Source organism: Monodelphis domestica, chromosome 6 (genome assembly GCF_027887165.1).
Source record: "Monodelphis domestica isolate mMonDom1 chromosome 6, mMonDom1.pri, whole genome shotgun sequence".
NCBI lineage: Eukaryota > Metazoa > Chordata > Mammalia > Didelphimorphia > Didelphidae > Monodelphis > Monodelphis domestica.
Window position 1 is genome coordinate 232,929,431 of NC_077232.1, and position 19,455 is coordinate 232,948,885.

Consider the following 19,455-nt stretch of genomic DNA (forward strand, 5'->3'; position numbering starts at 1 on the left):
CAAGAGACCGAGAATGGGGTCCAAGATTGGGTCAGTGCTGTCACATTTGATGGATTTGATGATGATGACAATAATATAAATCAACAGCTAGAATTTATATAGCACCTACAAAGTGCTAGGCACTGTGCTAAGTGCTTTAAAAATGTCTCATCTGAAGGAAAAAGAGACCCTTAGGGAAACTCACAAAGGACATCCTAAATAACTAATGGGTCAAAGAAGCAATTAAATTTTAAGTAAAAAAGAGCTATAAGAATGGAACAATATATGCCATACCCAAATGGCATTTTTTAGAAAAATTTCCCATACATCTGGTGGGCAGTGGTTGTCAAAATCATAAGAGCCCTTCCTTCCTCTTCCCTGCTCCTGATCAGAAGGTGGAGCACCTCCCTCTACCTGAGGCAACTGGTGCTGTTGACCACTGGATGGGCTCTTGAAACAACAGCTTTATCCACCTCCAGAGAAAGAACAGTTGGAGTTGGAATGCAGAGGAAAGCATGTGATTTATCAATTGTTTATTGGGTACATGTTTGGGGATTTTGGTTCTGTAACATTATTCACTTACAAAAAATGAATAATATGGAAATATATTTCGCATGATAATACATGTATAACCCAGAATGAATTGCTTGCCAGCTCTGGGAGGGGAGAGGGAAGAAGAGAGGGAGACAATATGGATCATATAACTTTGGAAAACTTATGTGGAAATTTGTTATTAAAATAAAAAAAATTTTTTTAAAGAAACAACAGCTTTGTCCCTGTGCCCCTGACTGGAGGAGTTGTGTCTTACCTCCCAGAAGTCATGTATAGGTCAAATTAATGCCACCCTACCAATAGGGCATGCCCTCCTGTTAAGTTCAATGGTTTCTTGGAGCAAGCCTCCAAGAATACTTAGCTGATAAGTATAGCCTCCTTTTATAGGAAGCCTGGTTGATTCTTTCATACTTCTTTGATCTCAATCCTACCTCATAGTTGTCTGGGTCTCAAAGTCCCTGCCCACTTCAGAGGATTCCATATCCCCTGAGAAAATGATTTAGGTTCTCCTCTATTTGATGGCTGTTCTTTTCTTCCGGGTGGTTCTAAGAATTCCTTGGTTTGTTTGAGAAAGAACTTGGGAGAACATGGTGTGGAGTTGCTGAGAGATGTTTTCTTTAACATGGGGGAAGGTGAAACTGCCTCTACATAACTACGGAGATGGTGACTTGATGTGTGCTGGATGGAAGTTTCTTAGCCAACTTGATGACAATACCGAGAACCTGGATGAAGGTCAAGTAGAGTTCTCATGCAGGCCATGTGGAAGAAGAGGCAGATCCCCAGAAAAGGCCTCCTGAGGAATAGAAGGGGAAAAAGAAGGGTGAGAAGGAGAGGCAAGAGATTTGGTCCTTGCTCACCACCCCAAGCACTTCCCTCATTGGCCACCTCCCAATGAACACAGTTAGTGTTGGCAGTGTAGACTCAAAGTCAAGCTGATTGCCTATCTGGCAGCTCCATAGTGTGTTTGCCCTAGATTTTTTTAATGTGTTTTATTCATAAATGTACCCACAATGATGTGATTCCAATTTCACTAGCTTTCAGAGCAGAAATCTTACATCCTTTCTTCTGGAGAACCTGCTTCAATACAACAGTCCTCTTGCTGTTTCCCATTCTTGACTGGTTATAGGATGGCCATTTAGAAAACCTGTTCAAACAGGAGGAAAGGGGAGGTTAAAGGGAGAAGAGTTGATATTTCCAGAAGCACTCCAAGTCTTGGGGGTAGGGAGATTGCATAGGATCCTGTGGCAAAATGTCAACAGATTACTCAGGTGGCAATGCTGTTATGTTTCTTCTGAGGGGAACTACTGTTTTATATATTACACATTACATACACATATCATATATGTTCTAGCACATATACATAATATATGTAATATCTACATATCACACTTACACATTATGTTTTGTATATTATATAAAATACGTGCATATTTTATATATTACATATATTTACACAGAGAGAGAGAGACAGAGAGAGAGATTGGATTTAGAGGCAGCTATGAATAGTCATTGGACCCAGAGTCAAAAATACTTGAGTTTAAATCCAGCCTCAGACATTTACCAGCTATGTAACCTTGAATAAGTCACTACTTCTGTCTGCATCAGTTTCCCTACTTGTAAAATGGGGCTAATAACAGCACCTACCTATTATTAAGAATACATAATATAGGAGGCAGTTAGGCTCAGTGGATTGAGAGTCAAGCCCAGAGATGGGAGGTCCTGGGTTCAAATCTGACCTCAGACACTTCCTAGCTGGGTGACCCTGGGCAAGCCACTTAACCCCCATTGCCAACCCATTACCACTCTTCTGCTTTGGAAGCAATACATAGTATTGATTCCAAAATGGAAGGTAAGGGGTTTTTTTTAAAGACGTATAATATCTATTACATATATATATATGTATATATATAAATTAATTGTTGGTAATAGTGCCTCCCTATTATTGTGAAGATTAAAGGGAATAATAATTGTAAAGTTCTTAACACAATGCCTGGCCCATAGTACGTACTTATTAAATACCTGTTTCCTTTCTTCTTTCATGTACCTTATGTTTTCTCTCTTTTTAGGGACCCCTGTGGGTCCTTTTCATCTTTTCTCATTTTCTGTGGGATGGAATAAAGGCTATCCTCTGCCTGCCATATATTTATTATTTTCAGTTTTTATGTGAGAACTGGAGGCTAGAAACCTGGATATGAATTCTACCTCAGCTTTATTTGGAGATTTTCCTGGAATAAGCTGTAGGTGGGAGCATCAAAGCCAGGGAGAAACAATGTGCTTGGGCAGATCCCCCAGATGCAGCTTGGGGAGTTGTTAGACTCCCTAGACTAGTTGAAGGGAGACCCTAGGCTCTGGATTACATTAATCCTAGAGAATGAACCCAGAGAGTTCTCTTTCCTTAGCTGGCTGTTCTCACCCAGGGATTACTTCAGGAAAATCTGGTTTAAGCAGAGCTCTTGTCTAAGTTTCCACAACTGTAGTTAACAGAGGTCCTAGTTCCCATATAACAGAGCTCCCCAGAAATGTCAATTATATGACTATATTTATAGATATGTGGACATTTTTCTATGAAATACTGAGTGAAAAAGTCAATGATACACACATATAGATATCTGCACCTACATCCATTTACATGTATATGAATGAATTCATGTATTATGTCATGCTTTCAAGTTTACATAGCATTTTTAATAGTCCTGTTACAGAATTAGCAAGTCGAAGTGTTATTATCCATATTTTGCCAAAAAGGAAATCAAGGCTCAAGAGGGTAAACGACCAAACTAAAATCATAGGACTGGTATTTATCAGACTCAGATATTCTAGTTTCAAGTCCAGGGCTCTTTCCATTGAGTTTTCAGAGTACCAGTATCTTTTCTTGTTATTTGGATAACCACTTAATTATTGGCTTTCCTCAAGTCCTCCCCTGATGTCTCAAGGCAGTCATCAAGAGCAAACCCTGGCATGTTCTACCAAAAGGGAAAGTTCTCCTTCCAGCACTTCCTCCGCTGGGCTCTCTCTTCTTCATCAGAGGAGCAACCCAACTAAATGTGGAGTGTCAGCAATAGAACATTCACTGGTTCTTAGATGTTCACTTCTCCCCATCCCTGCAAGGAATACATTTTAAGGGGGTTGCCTTGAACCCAGGACTCCAGCTTCCAGACCCAGAGTTCTGTCCTCTACATAATAGTGCCTTTTTTTTTTTGACATTGTAAAGATATTATGGGTAAATATTTTTGAAAAGGTCAGAAGAGAAGCAGCTGGATTAAGTACAGTGGAAAGAGCAGTAACTCTAGAACCAGAGGACCCCATTTCAGATAGGGCTGCAGTTTTCTCAGTTGTAAAATGTCAGATTCCCAATTTCACCAAATGTCTTAATATTCAGAGCTAATTTCATTTCCTGTAAAGTCAGCGTTAAGCTAACGATAGAAAGTCAAATTTTTAACTAAAAATCCTTCTCTGTTCCTGCACACCCAGACTCACAGTCCTTGGCAATAACAACGTACTAATTAATACCTTACATTTCGTTTTCTCAGTCACCCAGTTATTATAATGAGAATAATCTGGGTTTAGAAAACTAATCATAGACGCCCCCAATCGGCATGCTTCCAGCTAATTACCAGCAGTGTATTAAATGTCCTCGCATACTAAACACTACCAGGGTTTCAGAGCAAATCTGAAGTGAATAAATCCCTGACCTAAAGTAGATTTTATGTGGAATAAGGAAGGACAGAAGACCCCCCCCCAAACATGGGAAACAGAGAAACGCACAGAATACACAACCCAGCAAAAGCACATGAGCTGTATCACAAATGTCCCGTCCAGCTCTGAAGGCTACGATTCTTTGGTACCAAGGGCTGCGAGAGGAAGAGGCGCCGGGAGACTGTCAGAGGATACTGAGAGGAAGGAACCAGCGGTGCGCTCCCTCTTAGGCTCCCTGAACGTTGGGGTTCGGGGGTGGGGAATGGCGTGCGAAGCTTCCTACTCCTTCCCCAAAGCCCTTTCTTGCTCGAGGGAGCCAGTGCAAGCCCGAGGTTAAAGCCCTTGTGGAGTCGTTTTCCACGTCTGTTCCCTAGTCAGTCCGTCCTGGAGGCCGGCTCCAGTATGCTATAAATACAGCAGGCCACATGCTGTTGTGACATAATGTTCCCTCCAGAGCCCAAGCCTGATAACATGAATTTGCCCTTTAAATGTCCCTAGAGGGAGCAGCAGGCCCCCAACCCGCTCAGACCTCCCGGAAGCGCCTCGCCCTCCGTGCCCTCTACTGAGGAATGGGATGGAGAGGGTATCCAGACACCTGTCCAGCCAATGCGCACGGAGCCAAATGGCCCGAGGGCCCTCCTCCTTCTCTCGCGAGACGGAGGGTCATATAAGGAGGTCTGGGGGAGAAGCGCTCTGCCCCTTTTGGATCCTGGTGGTGGGACGGAGAAGGGGGTCAGGGCTTCTGGCTGGGGGGAAGTTTAGGGAGCAGTTCCTTTGACATTGTGGGTACGACCAACTTCCGTCATGGGTGACCAAGCGCTGAGCTTCCTCAAAGACTTTCTGGCAGGTGGCATTGCCGCCGCGGTTTCCAAGACTGCGGTTGCTCCCATTGAGAGAGTCAAACTGCTTCTGCAGGTGAGGATTAGAGCTGGAATGGTTTTTGCATGCATTAGGGGCGAGGAGGTGAAGGGTCCTGCCCCGGGGAGGCAGTACCAGCTAAGTAGCTTTGAGGACAGGTGCTTTGTCCTCGGCCAGGGTGAAGGTGGGACAGGCCTTGGTCCAGCCCAGGTGGAAATGGGGCGGAGGGGCTCAGATAAGGGGGGTGAATGACTCGGGAGTCTAGCCTAGGGGAAAGCCGCTACTCTCTGGGCCGGGCCGGGGACGTGGAGATGGAATTGCTGGTGTCGGGTGGCGCCCAGCACTTCAGTGCCTAAATATGGAAAGCCTCCTGGGGATCGAGTTACATTGAGCAAGACTTCTCCCAACTGAGGCAGTGCGCAGACCTAGGCAAAGGTGGCAGGAGCTGTCCTCGCCCCGGCTCCCCTTCGCTCGACCTCCTTGTCCCCTTGCCCGGTAAAGGTCACTCATCCTCTGTTCTTACTACCTCCTCACCCTTCCTTAAAGGCAAAGGGCCATCCATGTGGGTGGAGCGTCCCAGCTGGGGCACCTCCAGGGGAGAGAGAAGAAAGGCTGGATTGAGAATGAGGAGACTCCTGTCACTGATTCACTGGAGACTGGACAAATCTCTCAGCCGGCGTCTGCCTCTGTTCAATGTGGCAGAAGGCTAGATTTTTCCCAGCTCTAACATTCTAGGAGCTGATCCTGGCACTCTTCCCATCCCTAGCTAGGGACTTGGGCAGCACCCCCACTACGGCTTAGAAAATGAGGCTTCCGGGACCCCAGTGAAATGCAAAGGCAGGAGTTTGCCGTCCCCGGGGGAGGGAATGGAGGGAAGTATTCATTGGCTGGCCCATAAGGCCTGAGCTGGGAAAGCGGTACAAGTCATTTTTTTCTCCCATCCCTTCCCCTCTTTCCTTGTCTTTTCCACTTCTTCCTGTGGTCTAGGTCCAACATGCCAGCAAACAGATCAAAGCAGAGCAGCAATATAAAGGCATAATTGACTGCGTGGTGAGAATCCCCAAGGAGCAAGGCTTCCTCTCCTTCTGGAGGGGCAACCTGGCCAATGTCATTCGTTACTTCCCCACCCAAGCCCTGAATTTTGCCTTCAAGGACAAATACAAGCAGATCTTCTTGGGGGGTGTGGACCGGCACAAGCAGTTCTGGCGTTACTTTGCTGGCAACCTTGCTTCTGGTGGAGCAGCTGGGGCCACTTCCCTCTGCTTTGTCTACCCACTGGACTTTGCTCGAACCAGGCTAGCCGCTGATGTGGGCAAAGGTGCCACTCAACGGGAGTTCAGTGGCCTGGGCGACTGTCTCACCAAGATCTTCAAGTCTGATGGCCTGAAGGGCCTCTACCAGGGCTTCAGTGTGTCTGTCCAGGGCATCATCATCTACAGGGCTGCCTACTTCGGGGTCTATGATACAGCCAAGGGTGAGAGGTTAATGGGGATAGAGTGAGAATTACCCAAAAGGGGCCCTTTTCCCCACTCACTTATCCTGATGCTACTGGCTGAGGAGGTGGGGATGCATTTAAAGGGAGTGCAATTTTCTCCTCTGATGGCCTCATTTTTCAGAGAGGAAAGTGAACAGCTTTTCACAGCAACTATCAGAGTAACTGATCCTTCCCTAGGATAAATACTGTTTAATCAGTCCTGTGGGCTCCTATGCCTTGGTCAGGCACCAAACTAAAATTGTGCGCTTCCCTATTAGCGCCTACCACTTCCCAGTTGACTGCTTGATACTCAAAGTCTAGGCTAAACAGGAAGGACATGAGGCAGGAAGTGGGGTGGGGATGGCTTTTTTTCCTTTTCTCCCAAAGTGGGCTAAATAAACAAATGTATATGTTTGATGCTGTCGGCATTCTTTACAGGAATGTTGCCTGACCCCAAGAACGTGCACATTATAGTAAGCTGGATGATTGCCCAGACAGTGACTGCAGTGGCAGGACTGGTGTCCTATCCCTTTGACACTGTCCGTCGTAGAATGATGATGCAGTCTGGCCGGAAAGGGGGTATGTTTTTCTTCATCTTCCATGTTGCTGCAAGCAAGGGGATAGGCAATTTCAGGAATCTGGTACGGCTGACTTGTCTAGCTCCCACCATTAGCAGTGATCAGTTCTTTTTACTGTCTAAAATGGCAAGAGAGGGGAGTGGAGAGGCTGAGATGATGGATTAAAAACTAGTCCCTCCTATTAGCTTTCCCCCCATTTTATTCTTAGGAAGAAATCAAAGACATCATCTTATCGAGAGAAAAAAGGGGAAACTAATTTAGTCGATAGTATGAGGGAACATGAGGGAATTAAAGAAAGGTTCTTGATCAGTATGGTGGCCCTTGGGTTACCACTTTTACAATCTGTATATACACAAAGTTAGAGAGCCTGGAGTCGATTATTCAGCTAAATTTCTTCAAGTATTTAGCTACTTCAAGTGCAACTATATTTCTTGAGGCGGAGGCTGTGTGGTAAATCATTTCTGGAACTCAGTTCCTGAGATTGTTGTTGTTCAATCATTTCAGTCATGGATCTTTGTGACCCCATTTGGGGTTTTCTTGGCAAAGATAATGGCGTGGTTTGCCATTTCTTTCTCCAGCTCATTTTGCAGATGAGGAGATTGAGGCAAAGAAGTTAAGTAACTTGTTCAGAATCACATTCATGTCCACATCTGAACTTGGGTCTTCCTTACTCCAGGCCTGTGCTTAATCTACTGAGCCAACTAGCTGCCTTAAAAGCAAAAGGGCTCTTTCTGTCTTAGCTTGTAATTTGATGGAAATATCTGCATAAATATCTATTCTCCAATTCCTCTTGTAGCTAGAAAAGACTAAGAATAAGAGGAAATCCTTGTCTACCCAGCTAAAGAAGATTTAGGCAACTGGTATTACACAGAACTGGAGCATAAAGTTCCAGTGGCTTAAATTTCGTGGATAAGATCTAAGCCTCTGTCACAAGAGATTTTAGAAAATGGGCTTTTATTAAAGTTATGAACAACTTACCAATTTTTGTCTCAACAGCTGATATTATGTACACTGGGACACTTGACTGCTGGAGGAAGATTGCAAAAGATGAAGGATCCAAAGCTTTCTTCAAAGGTGCCTGGTCCAATGTATTGAGAGGCATGGGCGGTGCTTTTGTATTAGTGTTGTATGATGAGATCAAAAAGTATGTCTAATTCAATTAAAACTCTTAAGTTCATTGGTCCCAGATCCAGTTTCTAATGTTACCCGTGGTTTAATAGACACTTCCTCAAAAACCTGGCAACACTTACATGGGATAACACCAGGCTGACATGGATATCATAGCATAAACTTGTTTTAGTCCACTGGACCACATATGAATTTTGCATTATACAGACAAAGTATACTTGCAAATATAAGGTAACCTTTATTTCTATGCTTCTACAATTAATTTGGGAAATGATGACAATGACCTAATGTGAACCATCAATAAATACTATTTAAGGCTCATTCTCTAAATTTTTACTTTATTAAAATCTTAAATGTCAAACAGGATGAAGAGTTCTTAAATCCCAATTGCAGATTATATGAAAAAGTAGTCCAAATGAAGGGTACAATTGCATGTCATGAACTATTTGTAAATATTTTGTAAATAAGTGACAATTTTTATAAACACAGACTACTACACTGACTACAAAGTTTTAGTAGCAACTCAAGAACACATACCCTATGCACAATCTTGCGGCAGGGATAAATAGTGGAGGATTAGAAAGGAATAAAATGGACAGCAATTTAAAATGTTTTACATGTTCTAACACTATTTCAAAGAGACATCTCAAGGGGCACTGGGGCTTTTCTTTCAAATAGTTTTAAAACCACTGTTTTAGGTAAAATGCATGATCTAGAAACAAATCCTGATTCAGTAAATCTATGCAGGGAAAGAAAAATAGATTAAGAAGTCATTTTAAATTGTATAATTTTTATCTAAAACAGAATAGGGTATAGGAATAAGGATTACAAACAACTGGGTTTTGCTCTATTACTATTAAATCACTTGCCCAGAAGTATAAAGCAGGGGCAAAATTAAGTAGAATTTGATCAACTCTCTATAGAACTTCACCTATGTAGCACCTGCTGGTTTCTTGAACATTTATTTGGGAGTTTAAAGAATGTTTAATTGAATTCCAAAAGGAGCTAACAGCTAGATGGAGGAATTAAAAGAAAACAGAACACAATTAAGCACTAAATTAATATGTAACAAGGAGAGGTAAAAGAGAAAGATCAATTATTAATATGGGAGTGGGAGAAATTAGAGAAGGCTGGAACTTGGCCTTAGAGAATAAGTAAAAAGACCTTTGAAGATGTACAAAAGCCAACAACTAGCTAATCTGATAAACTAATATGGGTTGATTACAGAGAAATAAAAATGCGTTTTCTCAACACAATATTTAATTCATCTTGCCCCTCCAAGGAAGTTTTGTTGGCCAGCTCAAGTGTGGTGCTAACAGAAAGGATTTCGGGGGAGGAAGGAAAGAGAAAGTCATCTTTAGAAGCATTTTTTCCCCATGATAACTATTAATAGACACAGCTAAATCATTCTTAGCCCTAAATACAGGAAATGTAGGAGAAAAACTCTGAAACATAAAAAAATCAGTCAGATCTAGGGAAGAGGAAGGTAGGCTGGTTCATGATTTAAAATCTATCCATTAAGCTAGATTAGGCTTAGACAAGTGATAAAGGTGATAAAAGCAAAGGTGCTTTTTAACAAAGGGAAAACCAAATCTTAACTCTGAATGTGTTCCAGACCATACATTTTGAAAAATTTATGCCAAAAGTACCATTTTGGGTCAAGATGGGGTTTCAGGCAGGCTTACATGAAAATCTCAATGAAAACTTGAAAATCTCAAGCTTCTACATTGCTTGGTTATATTTTGCTTCTCTCTTATTGCCTAGGAAGGCTTTTTAATCCCTATTAGCTATTAGTTAACCTCATGGCCTCTGTCCTTCCTGGACCTAAATGTTATAGAAGTCATTTAAGAATTGAAGGTAGCAGAGGGGCAGTTGGGTGGCTCAGTGGATTGAGAGTCAGGCCCAAAGACAGGAGGTCCTGGATTCAAATCTAACTTCAGATACTTCCTAGCAGTGTGACTCTGGGCAAGTCACTTAACCCCCACGGCCTACCTCTTACCACTTTTCTGCCTTGGAATCAATACATAGTATTGATTCTTAGATGAAAAGTGGTTAAAAAAAAGAAGAAGAATTAGTGGTAGCAGAAGATAATTAAAACAATCTTCTGGGGAAAAATCTTTGAAGATTCAGTAACAGAAACCATTCTCATGCCCGCCCGCTCCCCCCACCCCAACTTTACAGTTAGTCTGAAAAGTTTGGTTTACATAAAAAGACAACATCTAGCCAAAAGGTAAATCTTAGTTTAATTTCTCTTGTAATTTTTTTCCCAAAGTAATCTATAACAAAGGTCACAACGTGTTATTTAAAGCTTCATACACTAATTCACTTTTAAAACTGTACTTTGGTATTGTGATGACAGAATTTGACAATAAGCCCACTGGAACCATATCATGGTGGTTGTTTTTCTCAAACCATCCCTATGTGGTAGAAATAATCACAAAGAAAAAAAATAAAATCAATAAATTTAAATTTAAAAAATCACAGGACTCTCCTACCCATTATAATGTTCTCACTTCATTCAACCTTTAGCTTAAAGCGATTCTCTCACACTATTATGAGAGACAATCTTTAAGATATTTACCAAAAGATATTTTCCAATGCCAACAATGTTTTATGCTTTCTTTACATAGTTATATTGTATTTCTACCCCAAAATCATAAAACTGGTATTATACTTATAAATTTAAAAGGAAAAAATATCATAATTCCACCTATGATAAAAAATGATGGCGACTAGAAGCTTTTTAAAAAGCCATTGAAAATATAGGATAATGTGTAGTGCAATAAAAACTATAGTATATTAAGACCGAATATATTCACAATTAAATACCTATCCTTTAAATAGTTTAATTTAGTTAACATAATGCTTGAGACAATTATCTTAATTTCAAGAAAATGCTGAGACATTACTATTCCTGTAAGACTGCTTTACATTGCTTTCATTCTATTCAAAAGAAAAAACTTTATTTGAACTTACTCTTCATCTTAACAAATCATTTTTCTAATGTTTCAAATGGGGAAAATACATTTTATGACAGCCAAGATCAAAATCTAAGAACCATAATTTCAAATATTTTTTTCTAAACAGTTTTTTCCCATATCTATAAAATCTGAAGAGCTAAACCAGAAAGTTATACGTTTACTAAATTACTGTGCCAGAATTGTGACAGTTCTGTGTTAATAAAATTAGACATTATTGCACTTCATCTATGGCCATAGGTTTCACTACTCTCTTTCCCCTAAATGATACACAAATCACTTAAAGACTAAGATAATAATAAACTTAAGCACTGGGGCATCTAGGTGACTTAGGGGAGAGAGTATCAGATCTGGAGTTAGTTCAGTCACTTCCTAGCTGTGTGACTCTGGGCAAGTCACTTAAACCTAGCTGCCTAGCCCTTATCACTCTTCTGCCTTGGAACTAATATTTGGTATCAATTCTAAGACAGAAGGTAAGGGTTAAATAAATAAAATACACTTAAGCAATTGCCATATAATATCCCATATTTTATGATCTCCATAATTAAAAGATAAACTACATCATTAAAGTGTAAAATGAATAAAACTAATGATTATCAAATAAAACTTCTGGATTGTTGTTCAGGCAGCATTTGGAAATGGAGGTGATAGTTGAATGTATTTCTTCTACAGGCACCTGTGTTCAAGAAATACTTGAAGAAGCCTCCTTGAAATCAGAGACTTGTGGAACACTGTTTTAAAAGCTAGTGCCAAATTCAAACATACAAACACAAGTACTTCGTTGGAGTACTGTCTAAGAATGTTTTTGTGGAGATTATAAAAATGTCTGGCCATGCCTTGCACTTCCCAGCAAGGGAAATGGATCTCTTCCACAAGAAATAGTTCTAAATGGCTTGGAATTTGGGGACGAAGCATTTTGCTTCTAAAAAGAACAGCAGTCAGGTTAGCATTTGATAAAGAGCAAACCAATTCTGAATAAGAGTCTGGGCTAATAATCCTAAACCTAAGGGACAAATCACTTAACCAGAACCTTAGTTTCTTCATTCATAAAATGAGCAGATGGGCTATGTGATCTCTAAAGTTGTCTTTCAGCTCTAGAGTTTAGGAGTATGATTTCTGGTTGCAAATTCTTTCTAGGATATCAGAATCCTGAAATGGCAATCATATATTTACTAATTGGCTCAAATGTAAACAATTCTAAACATGTGATGGTTCTTTATGTTCATACTAGGCAATCTAGTGCTACCATAAACAACCTTCAAAGTACCTTTACTTTTATATCCAGAATATCCCCATTCTTCCTCAACTCTTGGGTTATTTTTATGGCACAGCTGAGTGGCAATCCAGTTCTATCCATGTGGAAATAAAACAAGTATGAACAAAGCTGAAGACCATCCCAACTTTTCTCTCCTATTCTTTTCCTTTAGGTTCCACCCCTTTTAAGCCCAATACTCTGTTGATCTCTGCTCCCTTCATCTTTCCCACTAGTGAAATCTAGAGCCATTAAGTTGATATCTAGGTTGACTGGACAGCTTTATTATTAAAGCTATGGCTGTGCACTCTTCAGACATGTTTCAGTAGTATTTCAAAGACCTGAAAGATAGCACAAATATTTAATAGATGCATACAAAATGCTCTTGGAGACTAATGTAGTTATGAACATAATAAACTTTATATTAATTTCCCTTCCCATTACAACTTACAAAAGCAACATACAAAAACTGACAATTTTCATCACTGAATGTCCAACATGCTGTTAAAATTCAGCCTCTTATTCCCCCCCCCCCAAGAAAGTTGGTGTACAAACATTAAAAGTGCAAGTTTAAAATGTGATCTTAATATTAAATACAGCTGTATCTCATTTTATAAGCAAAGCATGGTAAAACAGTTTAATTACCAGAGCAGCACATTAATAATTATGGCAGCGGCATTCAATGAACATTACAGTCGCAATGGAAGAAGCAGGATAATCTCAGAGTCAGTTTGCTTCCACATCACTGTTTAAACTCTGCCCTTGGCTCCCTCCCCCCACTAAACAAACTGTTCTAGATGCTAAGGATGTGAACTGATGTACAAGTCAGAAAACTGAGAATCAATGTTTAACATAACATAGTTTGGCTTACTGCCTAGAGTGCTGAAGAAATTAGCTTGTCTGTCTTGTCGACCAAATGTAGTTCATTTCAAAAGCACAGCAAGAGCGAAAGCTGGAGAATAAAAACCAACTCCCTTATTCTTGTGGCCATGGATCACAACTCTCAAAAAATGATTTGGCATTTAACATAGAAATGCCCCCCCAACTCCTCCAAACATTCTGCTGGGAGACTGAGAAGGCAAGTAGAGAAATAGAGTAATAATGATGGCAGCAGCATTATACTTCATCTTATGAAAGAAAAGCTTTTAAATAAGGACAGAAAAAGTTTCCAATTACTTATACCTATATTAAAACTCACTGTCCACTACCAATGTTAAATACAACTTGCAGTATTAAATAAAAGCTTGGCAAAATTATAGCTCCAGGCTATGACAAAAAAAAAGGGAAAAAAAGCACTAACATTTAAGAACAAATGTTGATTATTTAGGATTTCTTTTAGAGCACTATTCCTTTTAGCCTTATCAGTACTAGTAGCAACATCAAGAACTATTAAAAAATGTTGAGTCCTTTACCAAGTTCTTCCTTAATTCAGTTAATAATAAATAAGAAAATAAGAACATCACATACTAATAATGTTATCTCCTAAAACACAGATTGGTTTGATGCCTCCTGCTCCGCCTCTTAGCCTTTCAAAATGTAGTACCATCTTATTCTGAATCAAAAAATGTTTGCTTTGTTGCTTGTCTTGCTTGTCACACAAGACTAAAGCTGATGCAAATTTGGTCTTTAAAAAGTGCCATAAAGCAGCAGAGTTAAATTCCAAACTTCCCTTCACTCGCTCATTAACAATATTTCTATTCATCTAGAAATGGTGTGAAAATGTGGAAGAAGATTTTATACTCTGTACTCTCTGATGTTTGTTCACAGTTCTGAGGAGAGGAATAGATTAAAGTTTCAGGATCTAACTTGGGGCATCTATAGAGAATCAATAGTTGACTATTGGGGTGGTCCCACTATACACTTCCATCAATCTACCCTAACAATTTTCAGACCAAATTAACAGCTCCATCTGAAGGAAAAAAAAAGAAAATTTCAGTATATTTCTTAATGAAAACCATCAACTTAGCAAAGTGCTTCAATTATAAAATTCAAGCCATAAATCCACTCACATAGGTCCTGAAGCCCACTGAATAAATCAATTTAGGAGGTATGCTCATGGTTTAAAGTTTACTGGGAAAAAAAGAGAACTAAATAGTTAAAAATCCTGGGTCCAAAGTATTGCAATACCACCAAGCTGTCAGCATGACATTATGACTTGTTAATATGGTGAGAAAATTTACATGTATACTACCATCCCTGTATTAAATATACATGTGTGTATATATATATACACATACATCTCAGATAAATACATCCACACAGGAAACACTGATTTGACATGAAATTGTCCTTTGTAAAGTAAATTTTGCATCGTTACAATAAATTAATATAATGCTGTATACTTTAATCACTTAAAATAGGATTACAGACTTTTGCACAGAGAATTACAGTAATCTACAAGAGCAATTCAATAGAAATCTGGGTAATAACAATGTTCAAAATAAAATAAATTTCTTATAACCAAGCAGTACGAACATTAGGGGGTTTAGGTCTCAGCAGAGGGCCACTGGAAGCATCAGAAAGTGATCTTTCACTCTTACGACTGAGAGCACTCGTAGCACTGGATGACCTGGATGCTCCTCCTGATAACATACAAAAAAGCATGGAAAATTATCCAACCACATAAAATCTGGTCGTTATCTGATGTTCTTCACTTTCTATCTCTCACTTTAAACATTTCTTCAGTTCAAAAGATCTAAAATTAGAAAACTAAACTGTTTCCTTTCGTTTTCTCTAGGATGACACCAATTTTTGGGAAGTAGAAGCAAATTGAAGGGAGAAAAGGAACAGAACAGCTAAGATATAGCAAAAATCAATAATGGATTTGGAGTGGGCCACAAGATATGGATGCAAGTGCTGGTACTGCCACTTCCTGGCTGTGACCATCTATCCTCTCTGGGCCTACTGTTTTCTCATCTGTAAAATGAGAGGATGAGACTAAATATATAAGAGAGTCCCCCTTTCCACTCTGGCTAGATTCCCAAGAACTATTTCTTAAGCATAGACAATATAAACTATACTATTCCAGGCCCTGGGGAGATGAGAAGATTAGACAATCTCTTCTCCCAAGAATTTACCACCTAATAGAGGAGAATAATTTTAAAAATACACAGTTATTCAGGCAGAGATGGAATGAGACAAAATGAGAATGTATGAAAAGTGATTTGTAAACTTCATATAAATTACAATGATGAATATTGAGATTAAAGGCAAGGAGGCAAGGGAATGCCTGAGTGATAGTATAAACACAGTATATAGAAGGCTAAAAAGCTTAGATGGTACCAGATAACAGAAGGCCTTCCAATACCAGGCCCTCAGATATTCTGAATATTCTATTAGATAAAGTTTTGTTCTTTATTTAAGAGCTAACAAGAAGTCATGAAGATAAAGAGTGCCATGCTTCATAAAAATCTGGTAACAGTATGAAGAGTAGCTTAAAGTGGAAAAAGGGATTCAAGGTAGGAAGATTCAATAGTACTTTCATAAGAGTTCCTTTACTAGCCTAACAAGATATGATATGCTGTACTTGTAACTTGTAAAAGACAGAATTACAAAATTTCAGTGCTGGGACCCTCAGAGGCTAGTACTTATTAATCCATACAGGAGAATCCCCTCTGATGAGTGGTCACCAAAAGTAGGCATGAAGACCTCTTTCTGAGGGGAATTCACAATTAATAATAGCTGAATTTGCAAAGGCATTTTACATGTGTATTATTTCATTTGAGTCTTATCAATGCTAATAGGGTAAATACTAAAAATATTATCATCCCCATATGTAAAATAGGGAAACTGAAGATCAGGAAGTTTAAAAGACTTGCCTGTGGTCAATGTTAGAGTCATTCTGAATCTAGATTCATTTTCTGGTAACACTGGAAAAATCCATTTTTGGAAAGCTTTTCTTTACATCAAGCTTAAAACCACCTCTGCAATTTTCACCCATTGCTTCTAGTTCAGCCTTGTGGGATCAGTCAGACAACTCAAATCTCTCTCTTCTCCTGAATAAAAGTCCTTCAGAGATCTGGAGGCAGCTGCAAGCTTCTATTCCCCAAACTCTAAGATTCTTTTCTTCAGGTGAAAGGTCCACAATTCCTTCAACTAATTCTTAAGTAGGATGATCTTTAGGTCCTTTCCCATTCTAGCTGCCTTCCTCTGGAAACTCTATAATTTATCCATGTCCAGCCTATGTCATCTAAGCCAGAAAACAATACACTAGATATGGCTTGATAAGGGGAGAGAAGAGATGAGATATCAATTCCCTAGTACTGGTTACTGCTTTCTCTTAATGCATTCAAAGATCACATTAGTCTTTTAAATTGTTATAAATAAATATATATACATATATATATATGTAAAGCTTACAATACATTAAAACCTCTATATCTTTTTTATTTATTATTATCAAGTCAGACCTCTTCCATCTTGCATTTGTGAAGTTGATTTTAACTGAAGTGTAAGACTTTACATTTGTTTCTAATAAATTTCATCTTCTTAAACACACTGTTTTAGATTCTTCAGATATTTTGGATCATGAGTCTGCTATCTAACTGACTGGTCATCCCTCCTAGCTCTATGTTATTTGCAAAATGTGAAAACGCATCCTCTATACCTTCATCCAAATCTGAAAACCTGTTAAATAATATAAGGTTTCATTCTGCATTAAGCAAGTTAATTTGAAGATATTCACAACTAGCTACTCTTTTGAAGGAATTCAACTTGTTCCAGGCCAGCCTAACTATATTAAACCTAGGTTTGCAACACAATTCTTACACTTCATTTTCTGTGCCTCAGTTTTAGCATTTGTCAAAACAGAAATAGTATTTCTAGCACACATTTCACAGGTTGTCATGAGGAAAGCAGATCTTAAATCTTATTATCTTTATAGGCATGAACTATGTGCTCAAAGAAACCCAGTTTCCTTATAAAGAGGAGAAGATCCATATAAGATTACAAGATGTTAGCAATAAGTCTAGTTTAGATGTTAGCAATAAGTCTAGTTTAGGGGAATCTGACTTTGTGACCCACAGGCCCATGAATTAAATGTTCTTATATTAATGAATAATGAAAGGTTATTATGTTCAATAATCTAAAGATGTAAAAAGAAGTCAAAATTATACTTACTTAGTGGACTAATCTGACCATGAGTAGACTTCACTCGTCTTGAGACTGGGGATGTATTTAGGTAGCCCATATGGCGATGATAATCCATCAGCTGTTCTGTGCGTTTCATACCAACAGTGGGCTTCACAGCTTCAAGTCTTTTCAATAAAGCCTTCATTAAAGAAAATCAATTGAAATGTCTAAGATAGAGAGAAATACTTGAATATTGTCTAGAACTCTGAATCAATAAATCATATTAATGAGTTATAGTATATTATTATATATAACATGATATAATTAAGGACATATTTTATATATTACTATGTTACACAATTATATTAATAAAGATTGTGTATCATTTGAAAATAATCCTAAACTTTTAACGGTTTGAAAGTATGTTTATGTTAAGATATCAGATAAATCTTGAGTTGATATCCTATTAACATAAAAGTTGATCTGCCAGGAAGATCTGGGGTTCAGGCTCATCTCTGACATACTATCTGTGTGACCCTGGACAGATCACTTAACCTCTCTAAGCATCTAGAATTCTAAGTTGCAGAGAATAGTCACTGGGGGTTCCCCACCCCACTGAAATCACAGGTCTTGGATACCTTTCTGCCCCTACCACCAATGTAAATGATGTTCAAAGATGAGTCATTTTGACCATGCCTGTGCTCCCTAATAGCAATGCAGACTGTAACCCTTCTCTCTGACTAGCTGGATGGTCTCCATTTGCTGTGACCAACAAACTGACTACTTTGAAATGTCTATCCAATGTAGCTTAGTCTTTACAGCTTGGCATGAGGTTCTTGGTCAAGGCCTTTTTAGCAAGGTAGAGCTTGTCAGTTCTTGTGCTTGACAGCCATAGTTTTTAAGAACAGAATCTTGTCCCCACTATGATGAGACAGCATTAGAGTGGGTCTTTAGGCAAATAATTCTTTGTCAATTCTCTACAAAAACAGTATTATAATAGAGGATTAAATTCTATAAATTCCTGATCTAAAGGCAAAAACAAACTTTTTTAAATTAATATGGCCACAAATACTATACTTAATCAACTATAAATGATATATGTATACCTAGACATAAAGTAGAGTACAAGTCTTTCTAAAAGGGCAATACTATAGTCAGTCACATAACATTAATATGATATAGTATCTTGTCTTTGAAATCTTTGCTTTATCACAAATAAGAAGGAAAAAAATCCTTCATCTAGATTTGGAAAGCAGAAGTTTCTTTGGATATCCTCATTAGTTCTGCTCTTTACCCGCTTATTTGTTAACTTGGGCTTTTTAGTAATGATTATTATACATGACAGTTTATCTTTCTAAGTTTGGTGCCTTCATCACTATCACTCTCTGATGTGACCACCTCTGCTTTCACAATACAGCAAAGCAATAGAATGCAGAATTTTCTCTATTTTAAATTACAAAACAGTGACAATGCATATTTTGTCAACCACTGCAAAAAAAAAAAGGTCCTTATAATTCATCTATTTGAAATGGGAGAATAATCCTTTTACTACCTACTTCACAAGGTGATGATCATGAAAGTGCTTGTAACTACACTACACAAATGTAAACTATTATTTCAAAGAAAGTTTTAAAACAATTTCTGAAAGCAATATGCATGACAATTGTCACTGTTACTATCAGAACATGGACACATTTAAGGAAACATTTTCGCTCAGCTTCCAAATCACATGTACCTATTCCAAGTGTCAAGCTATCCATGAGATGAAAATGGCAAGCCCAGGAAAAATCCAAGTACATGCTACAACCAGAAATAGCTCTTGCTATTGTTATGTGTTGATTATAATTTAAACACATGAAAATAGATTTATATGGATCTTAATTAATCACA

At 38.7% G+C, this 19,455-nt stretch overlaps 2 protein-coding genes across 7 annotated transcripts in view; one reads left to right on the forward strand and one right to left on the reverse strand.

The window, feature by feature from the left end:
* Positions 1-1,124: 1,124 nt before the first annotated feature.
* Positions 1,125-19,455, reverse strand: part of CFAP97 (cilia and flagella associated protein 97) — an 89,831-nt gene continuing 71,500 nt past the window's right edge. For 4 of the 6 annotated variants that reach the window (XM_007496049.3, XM_056802962.1, XM_007496050.3 and 1 more), the window contains 2 exons: positions 17,614-17,764; positions 12,894-15,077 (listed from right to left, as the gene is read on the reverse strand). In XM_007496049.3, coding sequence (XP_007496111.1) covers positions 14,950-15,077; positions 17,614-17,764 — 279 coding nt within the window. In that variant the 3' untranslated portion in view covers positions 12,894-14,949. Of the gene's footprint in view, positions 1,325-1,586; positions 1,676-12,893; positions 15,078-17,613; positions 17,765-19,455 lie in introns of those variants that run through there. The other 2 variants (XR_008912973.1, XM_007496052.3) reach the window with 2 other exon arrangements.
* SLC25A4 (solute carrier family 25 member 4) lies at positions 4,367-8,586 on the forward strand. Its single transcript, XM_001363356.4, has 4 exons — positions 4,367-5,142; positions 6,073-6,559; positions 6,998-7,138; positions 8,134-8,586. The coding sequence occupies exons 1-4, from the start codon at positions 5,032-5,034 to the stop codon at positions 8,289-8,291; spliced, it is 897 nt and encodes a 298-aa protein (XP_001363393.1). The 5' UTR covers positions 4,367-5,031; the 3' UTR covers positions 8,292-8,586.